General features: G+C 34.0%; 2 protein-coding genes and 1 pseudogene across 5 annotated transcripts; 1 reads left to right on the forward strand and 2 right to left on the reverse strand.

Annotated features, from left to right (window-relative positions):
- Nucleotides 1–1,050: 1,050 nt before the first annotated feature.
- LOC18096225 (vacuolar protein sorting-associated protein 9A-like) lies at nucleotides 1,051–2,567 on the reverse strand (annotated as a pseudogene).
- A 3,141-nt stretch (nucleotides 2,568–5,708) lies between these two features.
- Nucleotides 5,709–9,809, reverse strand: LOC7463186 (beta-1,3-galactosyltransferase 7). Of its 4 annotated transcripts, none has more exons than XM_024596186.2 (11): nucleotides 9,577–9,809; nucleotides 9,352–9,454; nucleotides 9,181–9,236; nucleotides 8,896–9,086; nucleotides 8,730–8,793; nucleotides 7,760–7,832; nucleotides 7,552–7,672; nucleotides 7,371–7,458; nucleotides 7,133–7,258; nucleotides 6,721–6,830; nucleotides 5,709–6,457 (listed from the first exon to the last, which is right to left on the reverse strand). In XM_024596186.2, exons 1-11 carry the CDS (start codon nucleotides 9,672–9,674, stop codon nucleotides 6,309–6,311), a joined length of 1,179 nt encoding a protein of 392 aa, XP_024451954.1. In that variant the 5' UTR covers nucleotides 9,675–9,809; the 3' UTR covers nucleotides 5,709–6,308. The 4 variants fall into 4 exon arrangements, with proteins under 4 accessions (XP_024451954.1, XP_024451955.1, XP_024451953.1 ...); XM_024596187.2 differs by having other exon boundaries at nucleotides 8,896–9,077; nucleotides 9,577–9,807; XM_024596185.2 differs by having other exon boundaries at nucleotides 9,181–9,239; nucleotides 9,577–9,806.
- An 11,375-nt stretch (nucleotides 9,810–21,184) lies between these two features.
- Nucleotides 21,185–26,000, forward strand: LOC7495122 (auxin response factor 17). Its single transcript, XM_002300984.4, has 3 exons — nucleotides 21,185–22,483; nucleotides 23,496–24,251; nucleotides 25,698–26,000. Exons 1-2 carry the CDS (start codon nucleotides 21,413–21,415, stop codon nucleotides 24,207–24,209), a joined length of 1,785 nt encoding a protein of 594 aa, XP_002301020.4. The 5' UTR covers nucleotides 21,185–21,412; the 3' UTR covers nucleotides 24,210–24,251; nucleotides 25,698–26,000.
- Nucleotides 26,001–26,049: the final 49 nt, after the last annotated feature.

Raw genomic sequence — 26,049 nt, forward strand, 5'->3', positions numbered from 1 at the left:
AAGTGGGAGAAAGATACCTAACCCTGCCAAAAAAAAATTGAAAATGCATGGCAGGACTTGTGCGGACTGAACTGGAGAAGTGCTCAGAAGCTCTGTGTGTAAGACAGAGATTGTCCTAGAAGACAACAAGCACATGCCTTTTTGACCCTCCATGTCCTGATCTACGTGTGCCTTAAATTATTGAAGGTTCAAAAATAATTAAAGGACTGTCCCCTCCATCCCTTCCTACCTCCTATATCTACTAGAAAAATATATGGTAGGTGCAAAGCACAAGAAAGAATCAGCTGATTAACCTGCCTTGCTATGAAGAAGCCTGACATGTACAGGCAAAACAAAGCAGACCCAGATGGCCAGATCCAGAGAAGATTATATCCAAGACACCATAAAATTGAATACACTTGGTTTTGTGGTTTTTGCAGCTTGTCCCACATGCAATACTACTACCTGTATGTTATTTCCACAGATGGAGGCGACTGCCTCTTGACATTATTGAAGTTAAGAGCATAGTTCATCGAAAAGCATTAAGAGGAAGAAGACGAGCCAATGTCCTATCCAAAATAGCGATATTACTGTATCTTTATTTCCGGCTCATTGAAAAACAAAATAGCAATCGGCTATTGACTCTTGACCCGTTGGCTACGAAGATTTAAACTACACGTTACGAACCAGGGGCATTAATATATGGAGTAGACAAGCTCTCATGTGCGTATCAATACCATGGACTCTCCCTCTGCTTCCTCCTATGGTTGCTTTGTGGTTTGAATACAGGTAATTTTGCTCTTCGACCATGCCATGATTAAAAGAAAGTGCCAAAAAAACCACAACCTTTAATCCCATTCCATACAGAAACAAACAGGAATGACATGATTTAGAGATCAGCCAACGTTACCACAATCTCTTGTACCATCACATCCTCACTAGCAAAGATGCCTGAATGAGAATGTGAAAGGAAAAGAGTTCAAACGGAACTACAAAGACATGCCCTTTGATTGAGCTAAACAGACAGGCAATGAAGCCAAGAGGATAATCATCCAATTTTCAAATGCAATCTTATCGTGGCTAATCGAATTGTTCTGCTACAAGTATATAACAAATTTCAAACGTTGTTCAGGGTTCAGGCTCTGAGCAGAGCTGCTATAAACTCCATATCTCCAGGGATATGCTATTTGATTAAAGTGAAAAAGATAAAAGGAATGATCAATTCCACTTCTTTGCTGATAGCTCTCAATATACACTGACTGACTGTTATAACTTACTCATTGCAACATCACATTGAGATGGTTATCCATTCAGACAAAGGAAGGGAAAGCATGTGGCTTTGATGGGTACTGTTGTACCGAGTCATTTTACTCCCACAGCAGACATGCCGCAATGGGCTATCGTTGACAATTCTCATCCTTTTTCCTCATCTTGAGGCTGTCTTGATAGCTATCATTGAGAATTCTCATCCTTTCCCTCATGTTGAGTCACCATTGCCTCGTTCTGCTCAGGCTTTAGTACAGCATTCTCTTCACAAACAAGAGAAAGCATATTAGAACCATCTGTCAGATCAGTGGGTATCTGTGACTCGTCATCTGGCTCTCCTGGTTTGATATCTTTATGGTTATTGGGCTTCAATTCAACATTCTGCTCATCAACAGGGGAAACCGTATTTGAATCACCTGTCATACCGGAAAGTTTATGTGGCTCGTTATTTGAGGCTACTGATGAGGTATCTTGGTGGTAGTTCAGAGTTTCAGCATCCCCGTGAACTTGAGTTTGAGAACTAGACAAAGGAGGAGATGGGTTAGCACCACCCAGCCCTTTAGAAAGACAAACATACTTGAAGACGAGTTGGTTGTAATTATTTAGTAGGTCTTCTACATCATTGATTGTTAAATCGACAACGTGGGAAAAAAAAAGTATGGGTTTTCTCGAAATACTTGACTTGCCAGATCCTCCTTCAAAAGCAAAGTTGCTCCTTTATTCTCTATATCTGAGAGTGACGAGATTTTTTCCATTGGCGACTCATCTTTGGCATGTTGCACATCCTTACTTGTAGATGTCGCTTCAGAAGATCTGGATATCTGACTGAAGAGTCCCTTTCCTTCTTAGAGCTCAAAGCTCGATGTTTGGATTCCATAAGTTCTGCTTTGGAATTGTTTCCTGCATTTTGATTAGACAGACCATTCAAATCAGTTGAAAGGCCAGCAAGGTCTCGAGCAAGTTCCATGTTTCTTTAAAATTCAGAGTCCTCCATTGAAATGGATTTTGCATCAATGTTTGAGATGAAAGATTTTGCAGAGAGCACTTCTGTAAGAAAATAGGCTGCTTCCCCAACTAATTGGGATCGATGCCTGTACCGCTGAATGTACAACAAATTTGAGTGCAGTTGTGGGGGGTTTGCCTGCATAATTTTGGTGAAGCAGATCGATCTGAGATATTCACCAAACGTTGATTTCCAGCAAAAACATGGCAAATGCGGTAGTTTAACGTGAAGCATCATATTTTTTTAGTTTAACGTTGGTGTCCGGCCAGCTTGCGCGCACCTCGATTAATCTTACGGATCTTGAAATTAACAACTATATAAACCTCCAGTGACCATCATATGAGCAATTATAGAACTCAAACCTGAAAACACAAAAAAAAACAAACCTTTTAGTCCAAGCTTTTATTATTGATTATTGATTTACCAACTAGATGGTTGTGTTAACATACTAAGATGGGTTATAGCAAAAAGAAACGAATCCCAAAATTCAAGACAAAAGATGATTGACAAAAGTCATGGCCACTTTATGGTGTTCCAGTAAACTTCTAATAAATAAATAAAAGAAGATTAGCTCAATTTGAATTGACGAATTTCTTGGTAGTTTCTCTTTTGATTTCCTCTTGAATCAGTAGATTATAGTGAATGTTTGTCTAACAGTTGTTTTCTTTTTTTCCATTTATATGAACAGTTACAGATGCCCTGTACAATTTGTAAATGAACATATTTGTGGGTATTTCATGCTAATCAAATGCACTACTTTTACCTTAGAGAAAATGCTTTAGATAAATAATTGACTGATACCAATACGACAAAAATATTTAAAGTTACTTTATCATCACAAGACATAAACAAGATTGGATCCGTCTACAGAGCTCTATAAGCTGTATATTACTGGTTTTGACACCATGCGTTTAAAAGGGTAATGCTGCGCACCGGCAATCCTAACAATGTGGAAAGAAAAAAGAAGTCACTTCCATCTTTGCGCAATTAGCAAGATTCTAAATATCGAAAAAGATGCGCCTTCCATAGTTATATTAATGTAAAAAAAGAGAGCAGTGGCAGGGCAGGGTTAACAACAACATCTCATCCATTCAATGTTTCAACGGCAAAAGTTGCTGACAAAAGTAAGTAAATCTGCCTCTTTTAAAAAGGATAAATTAATGTCACTGGTTTAGGTTGTTGCTTTTGTGTTTCTGAACTTGTGGCTTCCAGGAAAACATCCATTATTCAAACATGGATTTACAAATTGCATCTTGTGCAAAGGGGAAATATTATCCATGCAACAAAAAGAACACCAATGATAATGTAAAGCCATCAGCTCACCAGCCATGATGTTTCGTTTTGAAAGGCCAGCTTAATATCTAACTTTTCTGGTCGAATGAACTGTTGAATCAAGGGTATCTTCTCAGAAAGTTGCTTATCAGCTTCTATGTCATCTGGAACTGAAGCAAATACACGGGAAGATAACTTTGTCATGACATATTTCTCAAGTCCCTGTATATTAACGAAAGCCCAGAGTAAGAAATCAACATCAATGAGAATCACCATCCATTAGTCACGAAGTAATCACTTTTACAGGCATTTTATGATCATTTTCTCTATCTCTCTCTCTCTCTTTTTCTTTTTTGTTTATTTTTGGAGGGGGAGAACAGAACGTTACTCTGTTTGAAATCATCTGACTAACTTGTACCGAAACATTAGTGTATCAGGTTTTTATATCATTATGGAATGTCATCAAGCTAAAAGTCAAACAACTCCCTTCACCAGCACTCTCGAGCTCCTCCTCGGAACAACCAGCCCAAAGCGGATGAGCCTTGAAAGCCATTTCCATGTTGGCAAGGAACTCCTGTACGAGAGCACTGTCCCTTTCCGGATCAAGAGCATGATTTGAAAAGAAGACAATGAAGCTTGCATACAGAATTAAAATCCCACAATCAAACCTTCTATTGTAGGACTCAAACAAATCCATGGCAAATTCAGTATTAATAGGTAGAAAAGGTATAGAAAAAAAACTGCCTTCTCAATTCCAGCAGCTAAGTAGTAATAATTTTGCTCCCTATAGATAGATTGATCATCTGGACATGACAGAGACAAACGGAATTGAGCCCCCGATAGAAAATTCAAAATTCGAGGATCCAGAAAAGCATTCTACATAAACCGTAACTAAATATTAAGATGTATAATTATTACCACCAAAATTCAATTCAATTCTTGTCAAAAGGGAATTGCTTTCTATTCTTACTAGGAAAGAACCCAGTCGTTCCTAGTGGTCTAATTATCCTCTCTACAGTGCTTTTAAATAACTTCCAGAGTTATGTGGCAAAATTGCATTTCTTTTTTAAGTATAAAAAATTAAGCTGGGTAAAGTAATTGCATCTCATTTCGCGGAAAGAAAAACATCGACAAATCCGTTCAAGGAAATCGCGCAATCCCAGCGATGTGTCTGCGTTCTCTATGAATTTTTTTCTTGAAATTTCTGTTATTAGCAGCACTCTGTTATCTAGCTTATTAGCTATTAAAAAAAATTATCAGACTGATTTTTTTCTGTTCTATCCTATCCTATTCTATCTGTATTCAATTTACAGAGAGAGAGAGAGAGAGAGAGAGAGAGAAGGGAAGGAAGAGATTTCAATTTCAACTGAGGATGAACAAGAAAAGTCCACTGAGAGAGACTATAGTTCATTGACTTCGAGACTTCGTCGAGAGAGAGAAGTGCAGGAACAAACGTCATAATTCGTAAACAATAACGTTACTATATTATTAATTACCAGCTGAATCGGTTAGCAAATTTAATTTATTTAACATTTAAATTAACAGATAAAGGTGTTTTACTATGAATTTATTTTAATATTGTTTTTTATTTTTTAAAATTTTTAATTTTATTTTTTAATAATTAGTTTGTCAGTTTTGAGCTTAATACTTTATTTTAATAATATTTTTTATTTTTTATTTTTTATTTTTTATTTTTTATTTTTTATTTTTTAATATTTAGTTTGTTAAGTATTGAGTTTAATAATTTATTTTGATTTGTTTTATATAAAGTTATTTAATCTCATGATCCGGGTCATGAGTTTAGTGGATTAACCTGATTGATTTGAATTTTTTTAATTTAATCCTTTAATATTTTATTTATTATATATTAAGCTTCATAATTTATTTTAATTTATTTTTTTTATGAAATTACCTGATCTTAGAACTTAAATAACAAGTTTGACAAATTAGCGTAAATCACTGTATTTAGTTTTTTAAAAAATTATTTTTTAAAAAAATTATTAAATTAATTAGAAATTATATTTTATAATTTATTTCAATTTTTTTTATATAAAAATGGTGGACTGGTCATCACTCTATGAGAGCAAACAAAATGTAGCTGACTTGCCATTCTGGTCAAAGCCAAGCTCGGAATTTGCCGAAACCTGGAAATACAAAGCCATCAAAACCGGAGAATCGAACTCAATCATTAAAAACTTGAATGTTAAAATTTCCATTGATGATGATAAGAGTTGCATCAGAATTCAGAAGCAGAAGCAGAAGCAATGCCATCTTTTTCTTTTTGCCCCCATTTTTCCAAATAAAAAAAGTGTTGCCTGTTCAAAGAAGCTAATGCTACTAAAGAAAACTTATGCTGGAATGCAGCACGCCAGCTAGTGTGTGTATCTATATCATAAATTACATTTAACTATCTGTTTTCCTGTTTTCCCCAACTAAGTGACTCAACTCCCAAGTCCGTATCTGAAAGTTTAGCGTTGGGGAGTACATACACCGTGCACCCTCCCACGCCAAGAAAAAAGCTGGAAGATCTGTGGATCACTATCTTCTAAAACCCATATTTCAATGCAGGTTCCGATCAAAAGTTTCAACATAAATAGCCATTCCAAAGGCTCCAGCATTCTTCAAACAGGCATCTTTCAGAAGTTGAAGAAGCAATATGTTCAAAATTTGCAGACATGTACCATATCTATGTGGGACTGCCTTATCTCCACTCTGCATCCCGCCTACGTACTAATCACAATTGAATAACTTCATAATCTGGTTGCCACCAAATACAATCCCATCTAATTTAAAAGAGAGCACTCCATACAGATCCGTCTCCTTCACCACATTTTTCATGAACGAATTTGATCCTCTCCACCGATTTGCAGATTCCACTGCAGCTCCAGTCAAAGGATGCAATGCACACATCACCTGCTTGTGCCTTCCACGCACAGTCTGAAGTGGCAGAGTATAAACACCGGTTAAAAATAAAGAGTATCATGTGCGGAATGAAGAAGGAGAAGGGTAGAACCATATAAATGCATAGTTGTTCCAGACATGTCATTTGCAAGATTAGATTAAAACCCAATATTCAGACTTGAAACAATCTTAAGCATGAACCACACTCCGTTCTCCTTTTAACATTTTTTTTATGTTCCTAGCTACAATTCAATTTAAAGCTAAAAAAGCTGTTTGCGCCGATAATTTGAGAGCAATACCTGGTGGTGTCCCACAGCACATGCTGTGGTCATCAATGTGCTCGACCTCAAGACCGATAAACCATGCACCAAGAGACACATCTTCATTGGCATACTTGTGCAATATGGGCCTGCAGTAACAGCAAGAACCAGAACATAAACTGTCTTGAAAAAATCAATAAAAAAAGAACAAGTGAGATGCAAAACATCAAAATTGTGATGCTCCTTGATCCAATGATCTTTCATGCTTTTGTACTAAATAGACCTGTAATATGTTCCACAATTACACAAGAGATTAGATTTTTGTAACTACCATTTGGAATTGAACATAATTTTTTTTATCAGAACCTGAAATTGATTTTCAAACAATTTGATGCCAGGCCATAAGGCGAATCACGCCAACCAAATTCCTATTGGAAATTGCTATCCTTACTGGTTAAGGGAGATATAGGTGGCAAGTTCTTTTGAGATAGCATATATCTGCCCAGTTGCATGACGGAAGTATTTGTTCCCTTCCTCTCCAAATTTCCAATACTCTGGTTCATGATACTTGACATTCCTATAGAATAGAAAGGAATTTTAAGATATATTTAACACCAATTCATAGAGACAAAAAGATAAAGAACATTAATATTCTCATCAGTATAGAACTAAGGGTCTAGAAGAATTACTTTTGGGAGAGAACAGGTCCAGATTTCATACATCCAATGTACACCCTGGGCTTTGATCGATGGCGAGCAAGTGTAGAAGCTAGCATACCTACAGAAGAAAGAAGTGTGTGAGATCATCTTTGGTAACGGGGAATATTTTAAGGAGCTTATGTTTTCAAAGATGCTAAGAACCAGTGCATACCCAGATTAACATGAACATCATCATCCACCTTGACATAAAATTCTGCATCCCACTTTGCAACTGCTGTGGAAAAGAAAATTTTTGTTTTTGCAGACAATTCATGGTATCCTTCAACATGCTCCTACAAATTTTAATATAATTAGATCCGACTCCTGGCATAGTATATCCTATCTTTCAAGATACAGAAAAAGCATCATAGTTTTCTTACCAGCCTAAGGAAATCCTTATGTTGAGCATCTTCTGAATCAATGGCTCGGTCTAAAATGCTGTTGGATGTTGCACTGAAACAATAAATACAAATACCATTAAGGTCAATTTCAATTCAATTCAATGGAGAATTTTGTGCAGATATCCATAGTAAGATACAGCCTCATGTCAAGTCAACTTATCATGTTTGTATTAGTCAGGGTGTTCTAAAGATGATCTTTCAGATCAACTACTTGCAATTTGCAAGTTATATCACTGGATACTGCCATTCAACAACACTAAAGAAACCTCAGAGACAGGAACAGAAAGCAATGAGGAGGAAGAGAGGAAAGTAGCAAAGGACAATCCCTACTTCCCTCATCTTCAGAGTCTAACCTTTAACTCAAACCAAGCTCTCAAACACTGACCAATTTTCTTGATTATTCATCTAGGGAACATTCCACGAGGACAAATCTCTTAAGAAAAAAATACCACCTGACAGCATACATATAAGAACAACCATCTCAAAGACTGATTAATTACTTGCATGGACCACACGAAGCCTTGATTTCAGAGAAATTATGCAGTTAAAAGAGTAAGGGCACATAGCCTGTGTATTTTATTGTTATGTATCCCCCACTTCTTTCCACATGAAAAGATCGTGGATAGAATGATGACTGAGCATCATCATCAAGTCTAGCTGCAACGAATAGCCACCATATATGCTATATAAAGATGCAGCCAAAAAGTGATGATACATTCACATTTGCCTCTTGGAATAGACAGTGATACATTCATTAAATATATCTAGCAAACAATTAGACGATTCCACAGGAACCATCTTAATCCAATGAGTTTGACGTGCTTACAAGATCAAGTCTTCTAAACCACTGCAAGTAAAAATGTTTCCTACAGATGGTGTCAAGGTAATAAAGAAACTTCTCAGACTTGCACAATAAATGATTAAAAGGGGCAAAGACAAATCAATTCACCTATGGCCAATCATGAACCGGACAATAATACCCTTCTCGCGCTCCAATTGGACAAGCTTCTCCCCTAATCAATAAACAAAACAATTTGAAAAATGATTAAAACCATCAATCTAAAACACCCGGTTTTTCAGAAACAAACAAGAAATGCACAGAAGACAACTAATACCTTGAGGCATCCAAGTCTCTCTGACAGAATCACGTCTCTTTCTACTACTAAAAGCAGTGTTAATCCCAATAACCATGAACACTTTCTGCCTTGGTACGGGAGCAGAGCTTTTCAAACTCATCTCTTGAGAACTCTTAGATGCTAATTGCGTTTGAAGCACTGCAATTGACTTATCTAATGATCTGGTGGGCCTCCAAAAAGTCCACAAAAGTGAAACCAATGTTAACAAAGATGGAGAAAATGAAAATAGAAAAGATAATTAGGGTCAGTGCAAGAAACACTCACTGAATTACTTCATGGGTTTTCAAAACTTCGTCCATTACATCTTTATTCTGCGAGAGCTTCTAAAAAGAAAAACGATGACTTTAGAACCAAAAAGAAAGGGAAGAGTCAAATCAAAAAGATGGGCAAACTAATTTTGATGGTTCGTGATAAAAGAGAATAATAAAATAAAACCTTGTTAGTTGTGGAATCGCCATTGATGACTTGCAATTCTTGTTCATGTCGACGCTGGGATAGGAGCTGTTGACCGTTGGGTTCAGCTGAGGAATCCCATAATCTGCACACACGCACGCACGATGCAATTCGTGAACAAGATTTGACGGTAAGTAAAAACTAAAACAAAAATAAAAAGTCGAAAATGGAAGGGAAGAAAAAGATGCGTGAAGAGAGGGGGTGGACCTGTTAGAGAAGAGAATTCCAAGAGCGAAGCAAAATACACAGAGAAATGGAATCCATTTCGCAGGGGCAGAGGCTTTGGTAGTGACTCGGCCCTTCATTGCCGTGAGATAATTGAATAATTCGCAGAAGAGAAGATAAATTTCTAATGTCTTCCTTTTGTTTTTCTATTATATTGTGTATACTATCGTATATAAAGAAGGCCGCGGAGAACTATGAGTGTGTTTGATTTTTCTTTTTCCTTTTTCTTATTACATGGTTCGATGAAATTACGCGCCTTGGCTGTCAAACGTTAGGCCTCAAATATGCGACCTTTTGTCGTGCATGTCAGGGCGTGGATCTCACGTCGACGACACCTCTTCCTCGCCCAGTCAGTCACGCCACGATTTATGGTGGTTGCTGTATATGCATGCACCAACCCTAGTGCCCATGGGTTGCAAATGTTAAACGGGTTGGCCCGACACGCGGCAGTATAATGAAAGTGCCCCTTGAACACTATTTTTTATTTTATTTTATTTTGGACAGCGATGATCGAATTTGAAAATTTTAATTTAATTATAATTTGATATAAAGTGGGAAAATATTACATTTGTGTTCCTGTAGCCAAATTGTGTATACCTTGAAACTGAATTTCAGCTTAGGTTCCGTTTGTTTGCTAGAAAGTAGTTTTTTAAAAAAAATAAATTCCAGAAAAGTGAATTATTTTTCGATGTTTGGTAATGTAATGAAAAATAAGTTGAAAAACACTTTCCAGTGTTTGGTTATGTCATAAAAAATAAGCTGAAAAATAACTTATTAATGTTTTATTTTTTTCAAATTTATTAAAATAATGAGGAACAAATCTTATAAATTAAAAAGTTGAATGAGAATGAAATTTAAAAAAAATATAATTTCATAAATTATCTCAGATAAAATAAATAATAATCAAAATAATAAAGATCAGATCTAAAAAATAAAATAATTAAAAGATGAAGAAATTAAAATAATAATAATTACTATTTCATAAATTATTTCAAATAAAATAAATAACAATAAAAAAAATAAGGATCAAATGTTATTATATGTATACTTTGATGTTAAAATTTATTTTCATCTCAGTTTTTATGTGTGTGTATTTTAATCATCCACTTTATTCATTTTCATAGATAAAATATAAAATCCATGCAAATATGTCTTTCATCAATTATTTTCTGATTATAAAAAACGAGTTATATGTTCTTATTATTTTTTATTATGGTACACAAATTCTCAAAGAAAATTCTTCACTTAGGCATGCCCAAACCACGTGGTCCACGTCCAAACAAGGGCACATCCTTTTTTTTCTTTCCTTTTTTTGACCTGAAAAAATTTATATGGATCTCCGCCTGGGAGGCTGGTACTACAAGAATTTTCAATAATTAACACACGCCTCAATATATTTTGGAGTGCTAAGAAGTCACAACACCAATTCACACAAACATTTTTTATATTTTTATTAACAAACGTGTTTAAAAGACTAGAAGGGAAGTACTCGAGAGAAAAGAAAAAACCTTCTCCACACTATTTGGGTTAGGCATAAACGGTGTTAGGTGACACCAAACTTCATTGATTTTTATCTCCAATTCTTTTGATGTATTTTTTTTTTTTCTGAAGATATTTTGCTATAGCCTAACAAAAAGTTAAATCAATATTGCTTGGTCAATCCAAATTTTGATGCTTTGTTATTTTATTTTATTTTATTTTATTTCAAATTTCTTGCTTGACTTGTTTTTCTTTTGATATATGAACATATGGATGGACATAAAAGTCCATGAGGACCATAAATTTCAATCATGAACAAATTGGAATCTTAGAAACATTGATAAACTTCCTTTTTAAAATAAAGCAATGGAATTTTAAGTTTGGAGGTATCCTCGACCTTTTTTCTCAATAAACCCTGGAAAATGACTAGCATCCTTGTATTCCTTTTACTTTATTTAAAGGCTTTAACTTATTTGATAGGCCAAGTTTTGAAAATAGAAATACTATTTAATAACTATTTATGAATGAACTTCTATAGAAATAAATTACCTAAATTCCATATATAGAATATTTATAAAAAAAAACTCCTACCCTCACCTTCTTTATATAGTACTAGTTAAGTTTCATGTACTCCATTACGAGTATGGACTCGAGGTGTCACTAGCATCTCTAGATTCATTTCTATGTAAAAAATACTTATAATCTCATATTTTACAAAGCAAACTCGATCAAAACTTGATATGACCATTATGGGTATGGCTTCTAGATGTTAGTAACGTTCTAATAAGCATTTTTGTATATATATATATAAACAAGTATAATCTCATAATATACAAATTAAACTCAATCAAAACCAAATATGATTAAAAGAATAAATAGAAGATGATGTTGCCCAAGTTTTTATCTTGAATAAAAAGTATAACTGACATTATTTTATTGAACATAAAAAAAAAATTATCATGCCATTTAAAACTCGTTAATAGTGACACCATCACAGCAAGCCAACCTTGAAATCTCACGACTCAATTAATTACATGGTCTTATATGAAATTAACCATGTGTGAGTTTTCATGATGTGACCAAGTCGATTTAACAGGATCAAAGATAACCAAGATAGCTGATAAAAATATGGATCGATTTTTTTTATAAAAAAAAGGTGATATTTTTTCTTGTTTTGATATTTAGGCAAATACCTTTATTCAACCCAAGTTAAACACCAAACTCGCGACCAATTTCATGGGTACGATCACAACATACTAACTCGGTCAAGGAGCTATCTATTTCTTTATCTTTCCTTTACCCCCCCTTGAACAAGCCTTTACTAGATCCGAGTCGAATGTAATGCAAATCTAAATTGAAGGGTCGTTAGATAATTAGATACTGGGGTGAAAGAAAAATACATGGATTTAGGTGAGATTAAATCTGAGACTCAATTTAAAGTTGAGTATAAATGAATGTGCCAAATTAAATGAAGTAGGTAGTAAGAATATAGAGTGTAGAGGGCACATGCAGGAGCGTGGTAAGACCCACATGATGTAAGCGACGTGTGCGGTGTCTTCTAGCCTCCAAAAATAGTTGTCTTTAGTGTCTTTAGAAGCATCTTGATGGGTTCTTCTAGTAAGGGTGGCGCATGTCGACCTTTTCTCCTCTAGCGCATCGCCAACAACATTCCTTTCTTTTCTTCATTTTTATATGTCTCCTCCCCCTTGAATTTCACATTTTCATTTTTGTTTATTCCTTTAAGGCATGATTTTTTTCCTTATTTTTCAATTACAAGCCCTTATTTTTTAATCCTTGGAAAAATAGAAAACCCCAAGTAAAATAGAGGAATGTTTTTTGCCCCCGAGAAACTGACATCGAGCTCGTCAAAACAAATCGTCACATAAAATTATGAATACAATAAATGAAGAATGGTCGAATCATACGAAAAAAGTTTCAAATAATTGGTTTATTGCTCGGTTGATACTCATTTTGGTAAAATAAACTCAATTTCATTGATTTGAAAGAATTAAAGCTTCGGGGACCAAATTCAAAGCTTTGACAAATATCCAATCCTTTTTTTTTTTAATACTAGGAACTAATTTGTACAATCAAGGGAAGAGTTCATATTTTATTTTTTAGTTACTTAACTTTTTCTCTTTTAATTTGATCCATTCATATTGACTTTATCTAGAATTTGACTTAGTATTTTATTTTGGTTGCTTAGATATGTGGTTCTTGCAATATTGAGGGAGAATTCTAATTTTCTCAGTTGATGCTCAATTTAGAATATAAAAAAATTATGTTAATGTAAAACAATTAAGTATTAAAGTGACTAAAATTGAAAATAAAATAAATATAGCAGACCAGGATGAACGGGAAGGTCAACTTGGCTTGAACAAAGAGCACATGCACCAACACGTGGAGGAAGTCCACCACATTCAAACAGTGTATATGACTTCCTCTAATGGCAAAAAATAGTCATATATGGTTACGTTTAAAGTAGTTGATTGAGTTTTATTTGGTGGGGCAGCGTGTGTAGGTTAAGAAACAGTGATGAGGCACCAACAACCTTTTTTCCCTTCTCCACAACATTTTCTCTATTCTTTCATCGGGATTCACACTGGTTCGACCAAAATTAAAAGGTGTCTTATCATTTTGTTTATATATCAAACTTAATTCTCATTAATCTAATTTACATTTTTTTCTTTAAGTCCTTTTTTAAAATTGATTTTTTTTCAATTTCACCCTTTAATATTAGATTGGTTAAGAATCGAGCTTCATGGTATTTTTTTGCGTGGTGATCTCAACCTCATGAATAAGATGATGAGTCTAAGAGTTTAACTCGAGTTGACATCTGTCTTTTTTAGATCCTTTTTTACATTGATTTTTTTTTTAATTTCATCATTCGATATTGAATTTATTGAAAATTGGGCTTCATTATTTTTTTTTTGTACATTTATATTGGTCTCATGACATAGATCACGAGTTTGACAATTAGGCATGGGTTCACTTGAGTATTTTTATAGGTCTTTTTTTAAGATTGATTTTTTTTTTAGTTTTGTCTTTTAATATTTGATTGATTTGAAATTAAGCTTCATAATTTTGTCTTTTATTAGCTTATCTTATTCGCATGATCTAGCTTACGGTATGGGGTGTGGTGAACTTGCACGGGTTTGTTGGTGTTTTTTTTAGGTATTTTTTGTTAATTATTATTTTTTATTTTATTTTACATTTGGATTATTAAGAATAAGACAACATATTTTTTTTATTTTGCTTTATATAATGTTGTCCCGACCTCATAACTCGAGCCACGTATTTGATATGCTAATTCGGGTTGTCTCAGGACACTTGTTTTATCAATTTTTATTTTTTTAGTTTCATCTTTTAACGTCAGGTTGTCTATTAATTAAGTTTCATGGTTTTTTTTTTTTGGCAAATGTTATTTTTATATAGGTCTTCATGATCTTTTTTTATAAGAAGTCAATCTATTTATTCTTATTGTTTTTTTATTAAATAATTAAATAAAAACAAGCTTGTTATTGGACTTTTGTTGAATATCAAAATCATGATTTGTTTTTTATTTTTTAAAATATATTAACACCATCTAAATATTATTTTACATTAAAAAGATTTGATTTGACCTGAGCTATATCCTATCAATTCCATGATATGCCCTCTCATCCCCGTATGGAAGGAAATCATTTGGTTTTCATTTTCAAAAGTACTCTTAACCAATATAACTTCGTTGGTGATTACCTTTTTTAACTCTGAATTTCGCTGGAGCTTTGTTTGAATTGGGAATTTTATGTTTTTCATTGCATAATTGCGTTTGATTTCATGACATTTATGTTTTAATTTTTTTTTCTTTTTTTTTTCACTATTGTCGATATTTTTTCCATCACAGATTGATGGGATATTCCGCCGATACAAGCAACTTGAAAGGGTTTCTTTTTTTTAAAAGGATTTTAGAATCCTGAATGCAGGAGTTTCTCCCCTTTATCAGAGATGATTCAATAAACACGGTGACCCCATCAACACTGTCTCTGTACTTGAAAGGCCTAGTTTGTCTCATTTGAGTGCATGTGTGGGGCCCTTGGGTTTTTCATGGCTGGTTCAAAGAAACATCCATTTTAGTTCGAAAGCTACTTAACTGAGCTATGCTGCGAGTTAAATTAATATTTTTTAATATAGAAAAAATTTCGGGCCATAAAAAACTCTTTATAATGTCATTAAATCTGAAGGAAAAGTAAAATACTCATAAAATCAATCACCTATTAAATATCTATTAAATATCAAGATTTCTTTTTTAAATTCATGATATTTTAAAAAATAAATTAAAATAAATTATTAAATTTAATTATCAATTAACTCAAGTTAACTAATCAAGATTCCGATTTAAATAATGAACTTAATTAAATTTAATAACTTTATTTTTTTTTAAAATCATTTTTATTTGATTATACGACAATAAAAATTAATGTTTGTAAAATTAATTACAAATTAAATGTCTAGAAATTTGTTTGAAATCGTGTTAAACCTATAAAAATCAAACCGAAATAAATTATGAAGTCTAATTAAAAACTAACCAATAAGATGAAATCGGAAAATAATGTCAATAATAACCTAATATTAACAGATAAGATCCAGAAAAAAAAAACTTAATATTAAAAAAATATCAACAAAAAAAAAAAACAAGTCATTCATGCAAAGGTTGCCGGCGCATCCAGATCTTTAAAAACAAAAAGTTAAGCCCATAGACCTTCCAACTCATGCTTGGGGCTTATTTTTTTAAAAAAAAATGATGAATGATTTGTCGTTCATCTCTTATATTTTTTTTAAAAGCTTGTAACATGTTAATTTTTTTAGTCTAATATCTGACCACCATTATATTGGCCGAAAATTGAGGGTTGAGGATTCTTTACTCTTTGCTTGCTTCTGCTCAGAATCCAGAAGTGGTAGTCAATGCTCTGTATTGAGAGGAAGAGATGACCGTTGCACGTTCAAATATTTTCAACGCAGCGTTTCATTTACCAACGCAGCGTTTTATGTTATGTGTCTTTCTTTGTTTTAGAGGCAATGCGTGGCTTGGTTAATGGATGTCAGGAATTCCTATTTTGTAGGAAATCCCTTGTACTGCTGCTATGTAAGCAGCAGAATGCACCGAGAGAAAAACAACTAAGAAATTATAACAAACAATGAATGAATGAATGAATGAAGTATTTCTAATCAACCTTCTGCTCTATCCATCACTAATCCTCTATTCCTTCCATAGTTTTCTTCTTACTCCTGATTATTCTGCATAAAGTATTTTTTCCTCCTGATTAATCTAATTTATTCGTATAATAAAAAAAATATTTTAAAAAATAACTGTTATCCTTCAGACAGCCGGTCGTTCCCTTTTTTGTCTCTTTCGTTATTCATTAATAGCAGGCTTCCTGGTATACTCGATTTGGGCTTAAGGCCCAGAGGCTATACACATCATAGCAGTAAGTGCCTGAAGAGAAACGACTGGTTTTCTAAAGCCCACTTGGACTTTCAAGTGTTATCTGAATCATTCAAGCACGTGTTAGTTCGGAAATGCCAATCAACGGTTGGATACTGACAGCTTAGTATATCTGCAAAGGGGATACAGCATCAAGTGGACAAAAGAACTCGATGCTGAGAAATCTCAGGGCTCGAGAATTGCTGAGGATGACAAAATGCCCACATAGACAAGATTGCAGTTTCTGAATCACGCAGATAGAGCAGGTTTATAATGCTTACGACGGCAATCAGCAGTATGGTGATTCCAGCCACATACCTGGCAGGGCCCCTTCTTCTTGTTAAGCCTACCCATTTCGAAGAGGATTTAACCTCCCTCCTGACATGAAATTTCCTCCGGAGGAGTTTCCGTATGAAGGGGAAGCTGAAGAAAAAAGACCACCAGTCTGCTGAAGTGGGTACTAGATGTTTATATGCCCACATTGGCTGTAGGAGATTTGCTCCTGACATGATTCAGAAACACCTCATTCGCCAGAAGCTGACCATGTAGATCATATAAATTTGCTTGCTATCATTGAACAAATAAGGCTGCGCCTGCAATGATGTTATGATAATATGATCCAAGATTTTTATAAATAATAGCATTGAATCCAGAGGGTTAAAGAGGATTTCCAGGGGCAGAAAGTTCATCAGCCAAGTATTTGACTAGCTGGAGAAACTGAGAAAGAGATTTGTCGTCAGTGGTTAACTCCTGAAGCTGGACATGAAGCTGCAACTGCCTACACTCTGATGCAAGATCAAAAGCTTTCTCGAAAGTACTACGTACCTCAAAAGTTATCGAGTCCAAGTGTAAAGCCAAGTTGCACATGGAGGATTTGGTTCAAGAACGGATGTAGAGTGATTCGGAATTTCTGGCGGGGGAGGTGGAATATTGCTGCCATCAATAAAACCAGTAAGGTTATGGAAGCTCGATAGCAAGAGGAATATCGGGCAAGAAGAAAAGCGGTAGCAAAGGAGTTGCTTTGGGATGGTTTATGGAAGCGATAGCAAGAGATAGGGTCTTCAGACTTAGTTGAATTTAAATTGTATTCATAAAACTCAAAGTCGTATAGTGGATGGCTTATTCTTAATTTTATATATTAATTTTATATAGAATTTATTTATTTTATACGGGATTGGTGGTTGTAACATCTATATAAGTTTTTATTTGAATTAACAATTCAAATCAAATCCAATATAGTTTTGATGGGCATTTCAATTTCAATTTTTGCCTTGAATAAGAGAAGGGGATTCAGGAGATGAACGAAATAGCCCTTTCAGTTTGTTTTTGGGGCTGGTAGCTATTTTTTAAAATTTTAATTTTTTTAGTTTAAATTAATTTTTTAATATTTTTAAATTGTTTTGATATGGTAGTATAAAAAATAAATCTTAAAAAATAAAAAATAAATATTATTTTAATATATTTTTAAACAAAAATTACCTTTAAAAATAATTATTAAAAAATTATAAAGAGATGCTGGTGGTTGACCATGGTGGCCGGCTGGATGAAGAATTGGAGATGAATCGAACCGAAGAATGTATAATCTTTTTACTTTAAGAGTCTTTTCAATTTCATTTCGATGTTGGTGGATAATGACTAGACATGGCCGACCGAATGGATTGGAGATGAATAGTAAGCATTATAATGTTAGCGTGCAGTGGCTTTTTAAAGTTTTTTTAAAAATATATTCAAATAATATTTTTTTTTATTTTTAAAAAAATATTTTGATATTAATGAAAACAATCTAAAAAAATTAATTTAAAATAATAAAAAAAATAAAAAAATATTTTTTTAAAAAAGGTTTTTAAAACAGGCTTAGACTAGATTACTGATTTGTGTTATACTGGAGATGATTTTTTTTAATGGAAAAAAATTCCTAGATGACCAAGAAAGATCCAAAAACAAGGATTCAAAAAAAATAAAATTGACACACTTATTGAATTAATTTTAATTAACTGTGATTAATTTATTAAACTCATGACCTGTATCCTGAAACCATAATAACTCTATAAAAAGCAAATCATAACCATTTAATCCTACGGAAACCAAAACAAAACATATAATAAAGATTAATTAAAAAAAAACTGAGACTACATTATATTGAATCGAACCTCATTTCTTGGTTTAATTCGTCAAACTCGCGATCTAGGTTAGAGATTCATTTAGTTAAATTATTTTATTTTTTAAAATTATTTTTTACCTAAACATATGATAGCAGAAATAGATTTTTTTAAAAAAAATGTATATGAAATTGAAAGATAAAAATTAAATATAAAAAAGACTAAAATATATTGGATTAACTCTGGTTTCGTGGCTTAATTTGTTTAATCCACGATCTGAATCATGGATTTCATTGGGTTTAATAATTTTTTTTTTTAAAATAGCTAAATATATGATAACAAAAATCGAGAAGGAATTTTTTTTTTAAAGCTAAAGAATGTAATTGAAAAAAGAAGAAGAAAAAAACAAACAACAACAATAACAATAATAATAACAAGAGGTCAGGTGCACAGGTCTGGCCTGGGTAGCCAAGCATGCTTAAGCCTTAAAAAAAAACCTCTAGTCCATGCCCGTGCGTTTAGACCTTTTTTTTTGTTTTTCCTGTAAATGGTGAATGACTTATCATTCTTTTTTTAAAAAATAAAAAATAAAAATAAAACAGACGTTTCATTTGTTGTTGCCTCGATTTCAACTACAATTAGTGGCTGAAAAATCATGGGTTGATTTTTTGGGGTCAACAATTTTTTTTTTTTATATCTAAAATCACTTGAATAACACCCTTATAACATAAAAAAAAAACCAATTTATCAAACTAAAAAACCCAAGAAAACAACTTAAGAACACAAAATCAAACCGGGTAAGAATTTCCTTTCTTGACTTCGATTTGTATTTAAGGCAACATTGAAGTTTTTAAAAACCACCATCAAATTTCTCTTGACGAAAGGAATTAATTAATACAAAAGTCAATATTTTTTTATTCCTGGAATCAATGACAACCACTAACGTTTTCTCTTATTGTCATAATTCAGTAACTTTCTCTCTTCTCAATAAAAATATCTAAGGGTACATTTAGCATAGCGATTGAATTACTGTTTTTTGTTAATTTTTGAATATTTTTTAAAATTAATTTTTTTATATATTTTGGAATCATATTGGAATGTTAACGTCAAAAATAAATTTAAAAAATTTAAAAATATATTATTTAAATATATTTTAAACGAAAAGTACTATGAAAAATAATTTATATCATTGTCTCTAACACCCTCTAAGTCATGTTAGCATGCATTTAAGATTGTGGTACAAAGTGATTTTTAAAATATTTTTTATTTTAAATATATTAATTTATTTTATTTTTTAAATTCTTAAAACGAACACATTAAAATTATTAAAAAAAATTTAAAAAAATTAATTTAATATTTTTTTCAAAACTAAAAATACTTTTAAAAACTCCTATAATAAATAAAAGATATATAGCCTTTCAAATCCTATTTTTTTCGAGGTTCGTTTCACGGCACACGCTGTACACGTGTAAGCCCCACTAATTCATTTATTCACCTTTCACGCGCCGTCAACTTTTCCTTTTCGTAATTATTACCTGTCACTGCCAATATAATTATGTGTACGAGATTTGTATTCATTCCTTTTAAGATCTCACTTTAGTAACTGCTTGTTGCCACAAATTGGAAGCACCATCGCTGCACTTGCAGAATGCAGTTGTTTTCTTAGTATTTTTATTTTAAATATTTTAAAATAATTAATTTTTTTAATTGTATTTTAATTTAAACATATAAAACCAATCCAAAAACATTAAAATAAATTTTAATTTTATACAAACAGAATTATGGTCAAAATGCAAATCACCCTCTCATTAATATAATTTGATAAAGTTTCTTTCAGTCTCATTTCTCATTAATATTACATAAATTACTTCATCATTTGTATTTTAAAATAATATAATTTTTATTTTTTAAAAATTTATTTTAATATAAACACATAAAACCAATCCAAGAACATTAAAATAAATTTTAATCTTGGATAAATAAGATTGTGGTTAAAATACCAATCACCCTCTCATTACCTCTCATTAATATAGTTCAATAATATTTATTTCAATCTCATTTCTTATTAATATTACATAAATAATTGTTTATCTGTAGCTGATAGATCTTATAAAAATATAAAAATTTAAGTTGATTTATATTTAGAAAAAATACTAAAATCATATATTTTAAAAAATAATATATTTAAATTGATGGATAAATCTGAATACAAAACAACTAGTAAAATCACTCTACATAAATTTATTATATAAACATTTTTCAAGATAACTATTGTCAAAATAATTCACAAAATATATTTTTAAATATTATATTTAGAAATGCTTTTGATAATATCACTAAATTACTGTGGAAATCTAAATAACTATAGTAGAATAAAAATATTTTTTTTATCTACACCTAAGAAATTGGATTGTTTTTCCTTTTTTAATTCATACCTGATAGAGTGTGGTGCACGCGTCTCGGGATAGCGTGGAGAACTAAAGGGGTGAAGAATCCTGAAGTTAGTTGGCAAGAGTGTCGTGGCTAAAACTGTAAAATACAGTGTAGCCAATTAAGCAGTCCCTAAACTTCTCCATCTTTTTTTGCCCGTTCTCCGACCCCGAGACGGCACTCTCTTTCCCGTACTTCATCTCAGACAATATTTAACTCTCTCTCTCTCTCTATATATATAAATATCTCTCTCTCTTTCGACACACTCAGAGCTCATATGTTAGGAAACCGTTTCAATTTCACTCTTACCTCTCTCTTTGGTTTCGGAACCCAAACGAACTAACAAATGCCGCAGCCGCAACTGACTGAGCTCAGTCGCGTCGACCCGCGGTTCTGGCGAGCCTGTGCAGGATCCTCCGTTCAAATTCCCGCCGTTAACTCTAGGGTTTACTACTTCCCTCAAGGTCATTTCGAACAATCCTCATCGTCCACGGCACCTCATCCTCCATTCCTCACCAATCTCGCTCTCTCTAAACCCTCAATCCCTTGTCAAATCTCCGCCGTTGATTTCCTCGCTGATCCAGTAACTGACGAGGTCTTCACCAGACTTCTCCTTATCCCTCTCGATAACCCCTTCTCTAACCTCCCTCTCTCCTTTCTAGAACCTTGTAGAAGTGAAGGTGAAGGTGCTAATGACGTTGATGACGACGAAAGAAAGATTTTGGCCTTCTCTAAGATTCTAACTCCATCAGATGCGAATAACGGTGGCGGCTTCTCTGTCCCGAGGTTCTGTGCCGACTCGATCTTCCCTCCGTTAAACTACCAGGCGGAGCCTCCGGTCCAGACTCTAACGGTTGCCGATATTCACGGCGTTAGTTGGGATTTCAGGCACATTTATCGAGGTACGCCACGTAGGCACTTGCTAACTACCGGTTGGAGTAAGTTTGTTAACAATAAGAAGTTGATTGCGGGAGATTCGGTGGTTTTTATGAGGAATTTGAAGGGAGAGATGTTCATTGGAGTGAGGAGGGCTGTTAGGTTTAATAACAGTGCCAGGTGGAGGGAGCAGGTTTCTGACAGCGGTGGAGATGGGAAAGTGAAGGTGGAGGAGGGGTTTTCAAGGAGTTGGAGAGGGCGGTTGTCTCAAGAGGCTGTGGTGGAGGCAGTAGAGAGGGCGGCTAAAGGCTTGCCGTTTGAGGTTGTCTACTATCCGAGGGCAGGGTGGTATTCAGATTTTGTGGTGAGGGCTGAAGTGGTGGAAGCTGCACTATGTGTGTTTTGGACTGCTGGGATGAGAGTGAAGATGGCTGTGGAGACTGAGGATTCCTCCAGAATGACTTGGTTTCAGGGGACTGTTTCGGGTACTGGTTTGCCTGACTGTGGTGCATGGCGTGGCTCTCCTTGGCGCATGCTTCAGGTATGTATGTTAATAACGTGTTTGCTGATTTACATTTTTGTTTGGTTTATAGAGTGATTTGTTCATTGTTTTATACAGTTTATGGTCATGTGAAAATAAGTGATTTGGGAGGATAATGGGGTCTTTTGCTTTTGAGCTAGGAAGCAAAAATACATTCGTTTCAAACGATCTTAAATCATTTTTGTGGCTTGCTTATGCCCTTAAACAATACCTGCTAGTTTTGATTTTGAGCAGAAAATTATGATGAAATGCTAAGGGCTAATCTCCCCTGCTGTGATTTTTTTGTGAATGATGCCTGTAGTGTATGTCAAACAATAAGAATAGATGTAAATGATGCCAGAGAAAATGAAGAGCAGTTGGCTGTCAATGAAATGGAGCAATTTATTCTAATCGGATATTAAGGTTGTGCTTGAAATAGTCGTGTTCTTTTTACAGTTTCCTATTTTTGAATTTTATATGTAAGCTGTTTCCTGTGACTTTGGTGCTTGGATGCAATTGTGATTTGGGTACTGAATATTTAGGGCACTGAATAGCTTGCTGCAACTAAGCTAGTGTACTGTATACCTTGTTTTTCTTTGTTCTTCATCCTACCCAAGGCTACATTACTTGTCTTGAAGCTATATGTCATGAAACATGATTAAGGTTTTCTTCGATTACTTGCAAAGGAGTACCACCTAAAGTCTTAAGAACTCTGTTACTATTTAAGTTAGAATTTCACTGCGGCACTTGTTAGGGACTTCTGGTTTGTTCCACGAGTCATTTTCCCTTTCCTAGGGTCATTTTCACAATCTCTGCAATTTGATTTTGAAGGTTGTCTAATTTTAACCAAGTCTTTCTCTCTTCGTAAGTGTTTAACAGTTTTAGGTCAAGTAGTGAGCTCCACTAGCGATTATCTGTTAATGATTCTGTTATATAGTTGCAGTTTTATAAGTTTCCTTCATAGTCACAACATCAAACTTTTGATCCTTTTACCATATTTGCTGCCATTTCAACCTTTTTCTCTCTTGCATAGATTACTTGGGATGAGCCTGAAGTTCTGCAGAATGTAAAGAGAGTGAGCCCTTGGCAAGTGGAATTTGTTGCAACCACACTGCCAATTCAAGACGCATCCCCCCCAATGAAGAAATTGAGATATCCTAATGATTCTGGGTTCCTGACAAATGGAGAACTTTTCTTTCCGATGTCAGACCTAACTAATTCAAGAACGGGGCACATGAATGCTTCAATGTTGAATTATAGTACTTTTCCTGCTGGCATGCAGGGAGCCAGGCAAGATCCTTTTTCCACATTCAGTTTATCCAACTTAATAAGTGAAAATGCTTCTCAGGTGTTTGGTGACAAGGTCTTTGGAAACAACTTGGTACCCAAAATGAAAAGAATGCCCAGTGAGATGAACATTGGCAGTTTGCAGTCTGGGGACTTATCACCTGAGAGCCAGAGTAGTGCACATTCTTTTGGCAAAGACTTTACTGGAAACAGGAGCTTCAACCCCAAAAAGGTTGGAATTAGCTCTATTCAGTTATTTGGTAAGATCATTCACATGAATCAGCCGGTTGAAAATGGTTTTGATAGTGTTGGCTTCATGGACAACAGCAGTAAAGGTTGCAATGAAACTGAGGGTGTTAATGCACTTGAACTTTCACTGACTTCCTCCTATACAGAACTACTTAACAGGATTGATGTCCAATGCCAAAGCGCTTCGGCTGTTGAGGCATGTTCTGCATGAACAAATAGTTCTGTAATGCCATGCTAATAAATAGCTGTGCAGGTATGTTGTCTGTGATTGAACACCACAAACTCTATTATGTTATACTTGCGTGAAATATTACTGCTTTAAATTTGATGGTGCAAATTGGATAGTTGCTTACTAATAATTAATTTCCTATAATATGGTTACTGCCATGCAATCACAACTAATTGAAGCCTTATCCCAAATGCTCTTCATTTAGTTTTGATGTCATTACATGGTTGCCATGTTTCTCTTCACATGTCATGCTTCCCAGGGGTTTTGTATACGTGCATTAATACTAGAGTGTACATTGTTTTGTTTTCGTTCATGTATCATGCTCCCCTTCCGTGCCTGTCGTCTTGTTCTAGATTTAGAGAGTGTGGGTTCAATGTCTGAGCAATTCCCCGGTCTCCTTACACTTGTTCATATGTACATTGAATTATAGAGATCTAAAGTACTTTACTTGCTTTAACTTCTTCGTAAACAAAGCCTGTTTTTTTTTAAAAATAAACTGCAGGGTTTTTTCCCCCATTAGAAGGTAAATATGATAGAGCATTGAGGAATAAATGGTTCTATCCTAATTTACTAGTTACAGTCAGATTAGTTGAAATAAGCAGCACTTTGGCTCCCAGAAGCATAACATGGTACGCCATGCACTCTTTCATTTTGAGTCTTGATTTTCTAAGAGCTCAAGAGTCAGTCAAATGCGTCTGAAGAACTAATTCTTTTCTAATAGTAAGTGCTGAAATAATTGTCAATACCGTTTCTTTAAACGAGCAAGTTCATAGTTTTCTATGAATTGCTGGGTAGTAAAAGTGTCATGCTATGTGGTCAATAATATAGAAGAATCTGTTGAAATTCAAAAGTTTGCGCTGCACATTCCGAAGGATTCCTTCCGATCTCCTTATTTTATCATGTCGGTGGAAATCAGATAAAGGAAATTCCTGTTTAACATATAAAGTTGTGCAAAGTATTTTACAAGGAAGAAGCAATTGTCTCTTGTACAAATTCTTTATTATTAATTTACCATGACTACCGGGTACTGCATTCTCGTGAATTACTAAATTATAAGAGTGACCCACAAACGCCAAAAATTTCTTTTGTTCCCATCTCCATCCTGATAAGCTGGAAACAAAGCTCATGTTTAGCTTTGTTTGTCACCGAAAAGGCGAGTGCAAGAACAGACCTTTTATATTAAATCCAAGGGGGCAAAAAAATCTACTTGCTTCTCCATTCGGGCGCAACATTTATAGATTGACTTGCCTTTTTCATTGAGAAATTAGGCATTGAATTGCCTTTTAATGAACTCAGGCTTTCGGCCTCATTTTGCTGTGCTTAATTAGCGTTACAAATTGTTCCCTTGGATCTGAATGGGTGGTAACAGAAAAGGAAAAAAGACCAGGGCCAAAAAATAAATGTGGCCTTCGTGCTGTTTTAGTCAAGAAAACCATTCCTGACATGTCCTCTGTCTGTTCTTGTTCTCAGGTTTTATCTGCATGCAGAGAGCTGACTTCTGATTAGACCCAGGCAGTAGTGACTGGTCTCCAGTTTAGTGTACGCTGGTTTGTTCTAGTTAGCGATGCGGGCAACTTAGAAAATTGATTTGGCAGATGTTTGAATTCAGTGTTGGATATTTTTGTGGCGTATGCGTTTTGTTTTGGTTTCACGTTATTTGATATTTCTTTGCTTGATTTATTAGGATGTACATTATTAAAAAAACTAACAGGGATCGGTCACTCATAATTTATTATGGATTCTAATAGTAAATTTATGATTTTATCCTTGTCACACGAACATTTAGCTATGTTAGGAGGTTAATCCGGTGTTTTCCTTGGGA

This window comes from Populus trichocarpa, chromosome 2 (assembly GCF_000002775.5).
Source record: "Populus trichocarpa isolate Nisqually-1 chromosome 2, P.trichocarpa_v4.1, whole genome shotgun sequence".
In the NCBI taxonomy this organism is placed as follows: Eukaryota; Viridiplantae; Streptophyta; class Magnoliopsida; order Malpighiales; family Salicaceae; genus Populus; species Populus trichocarpa.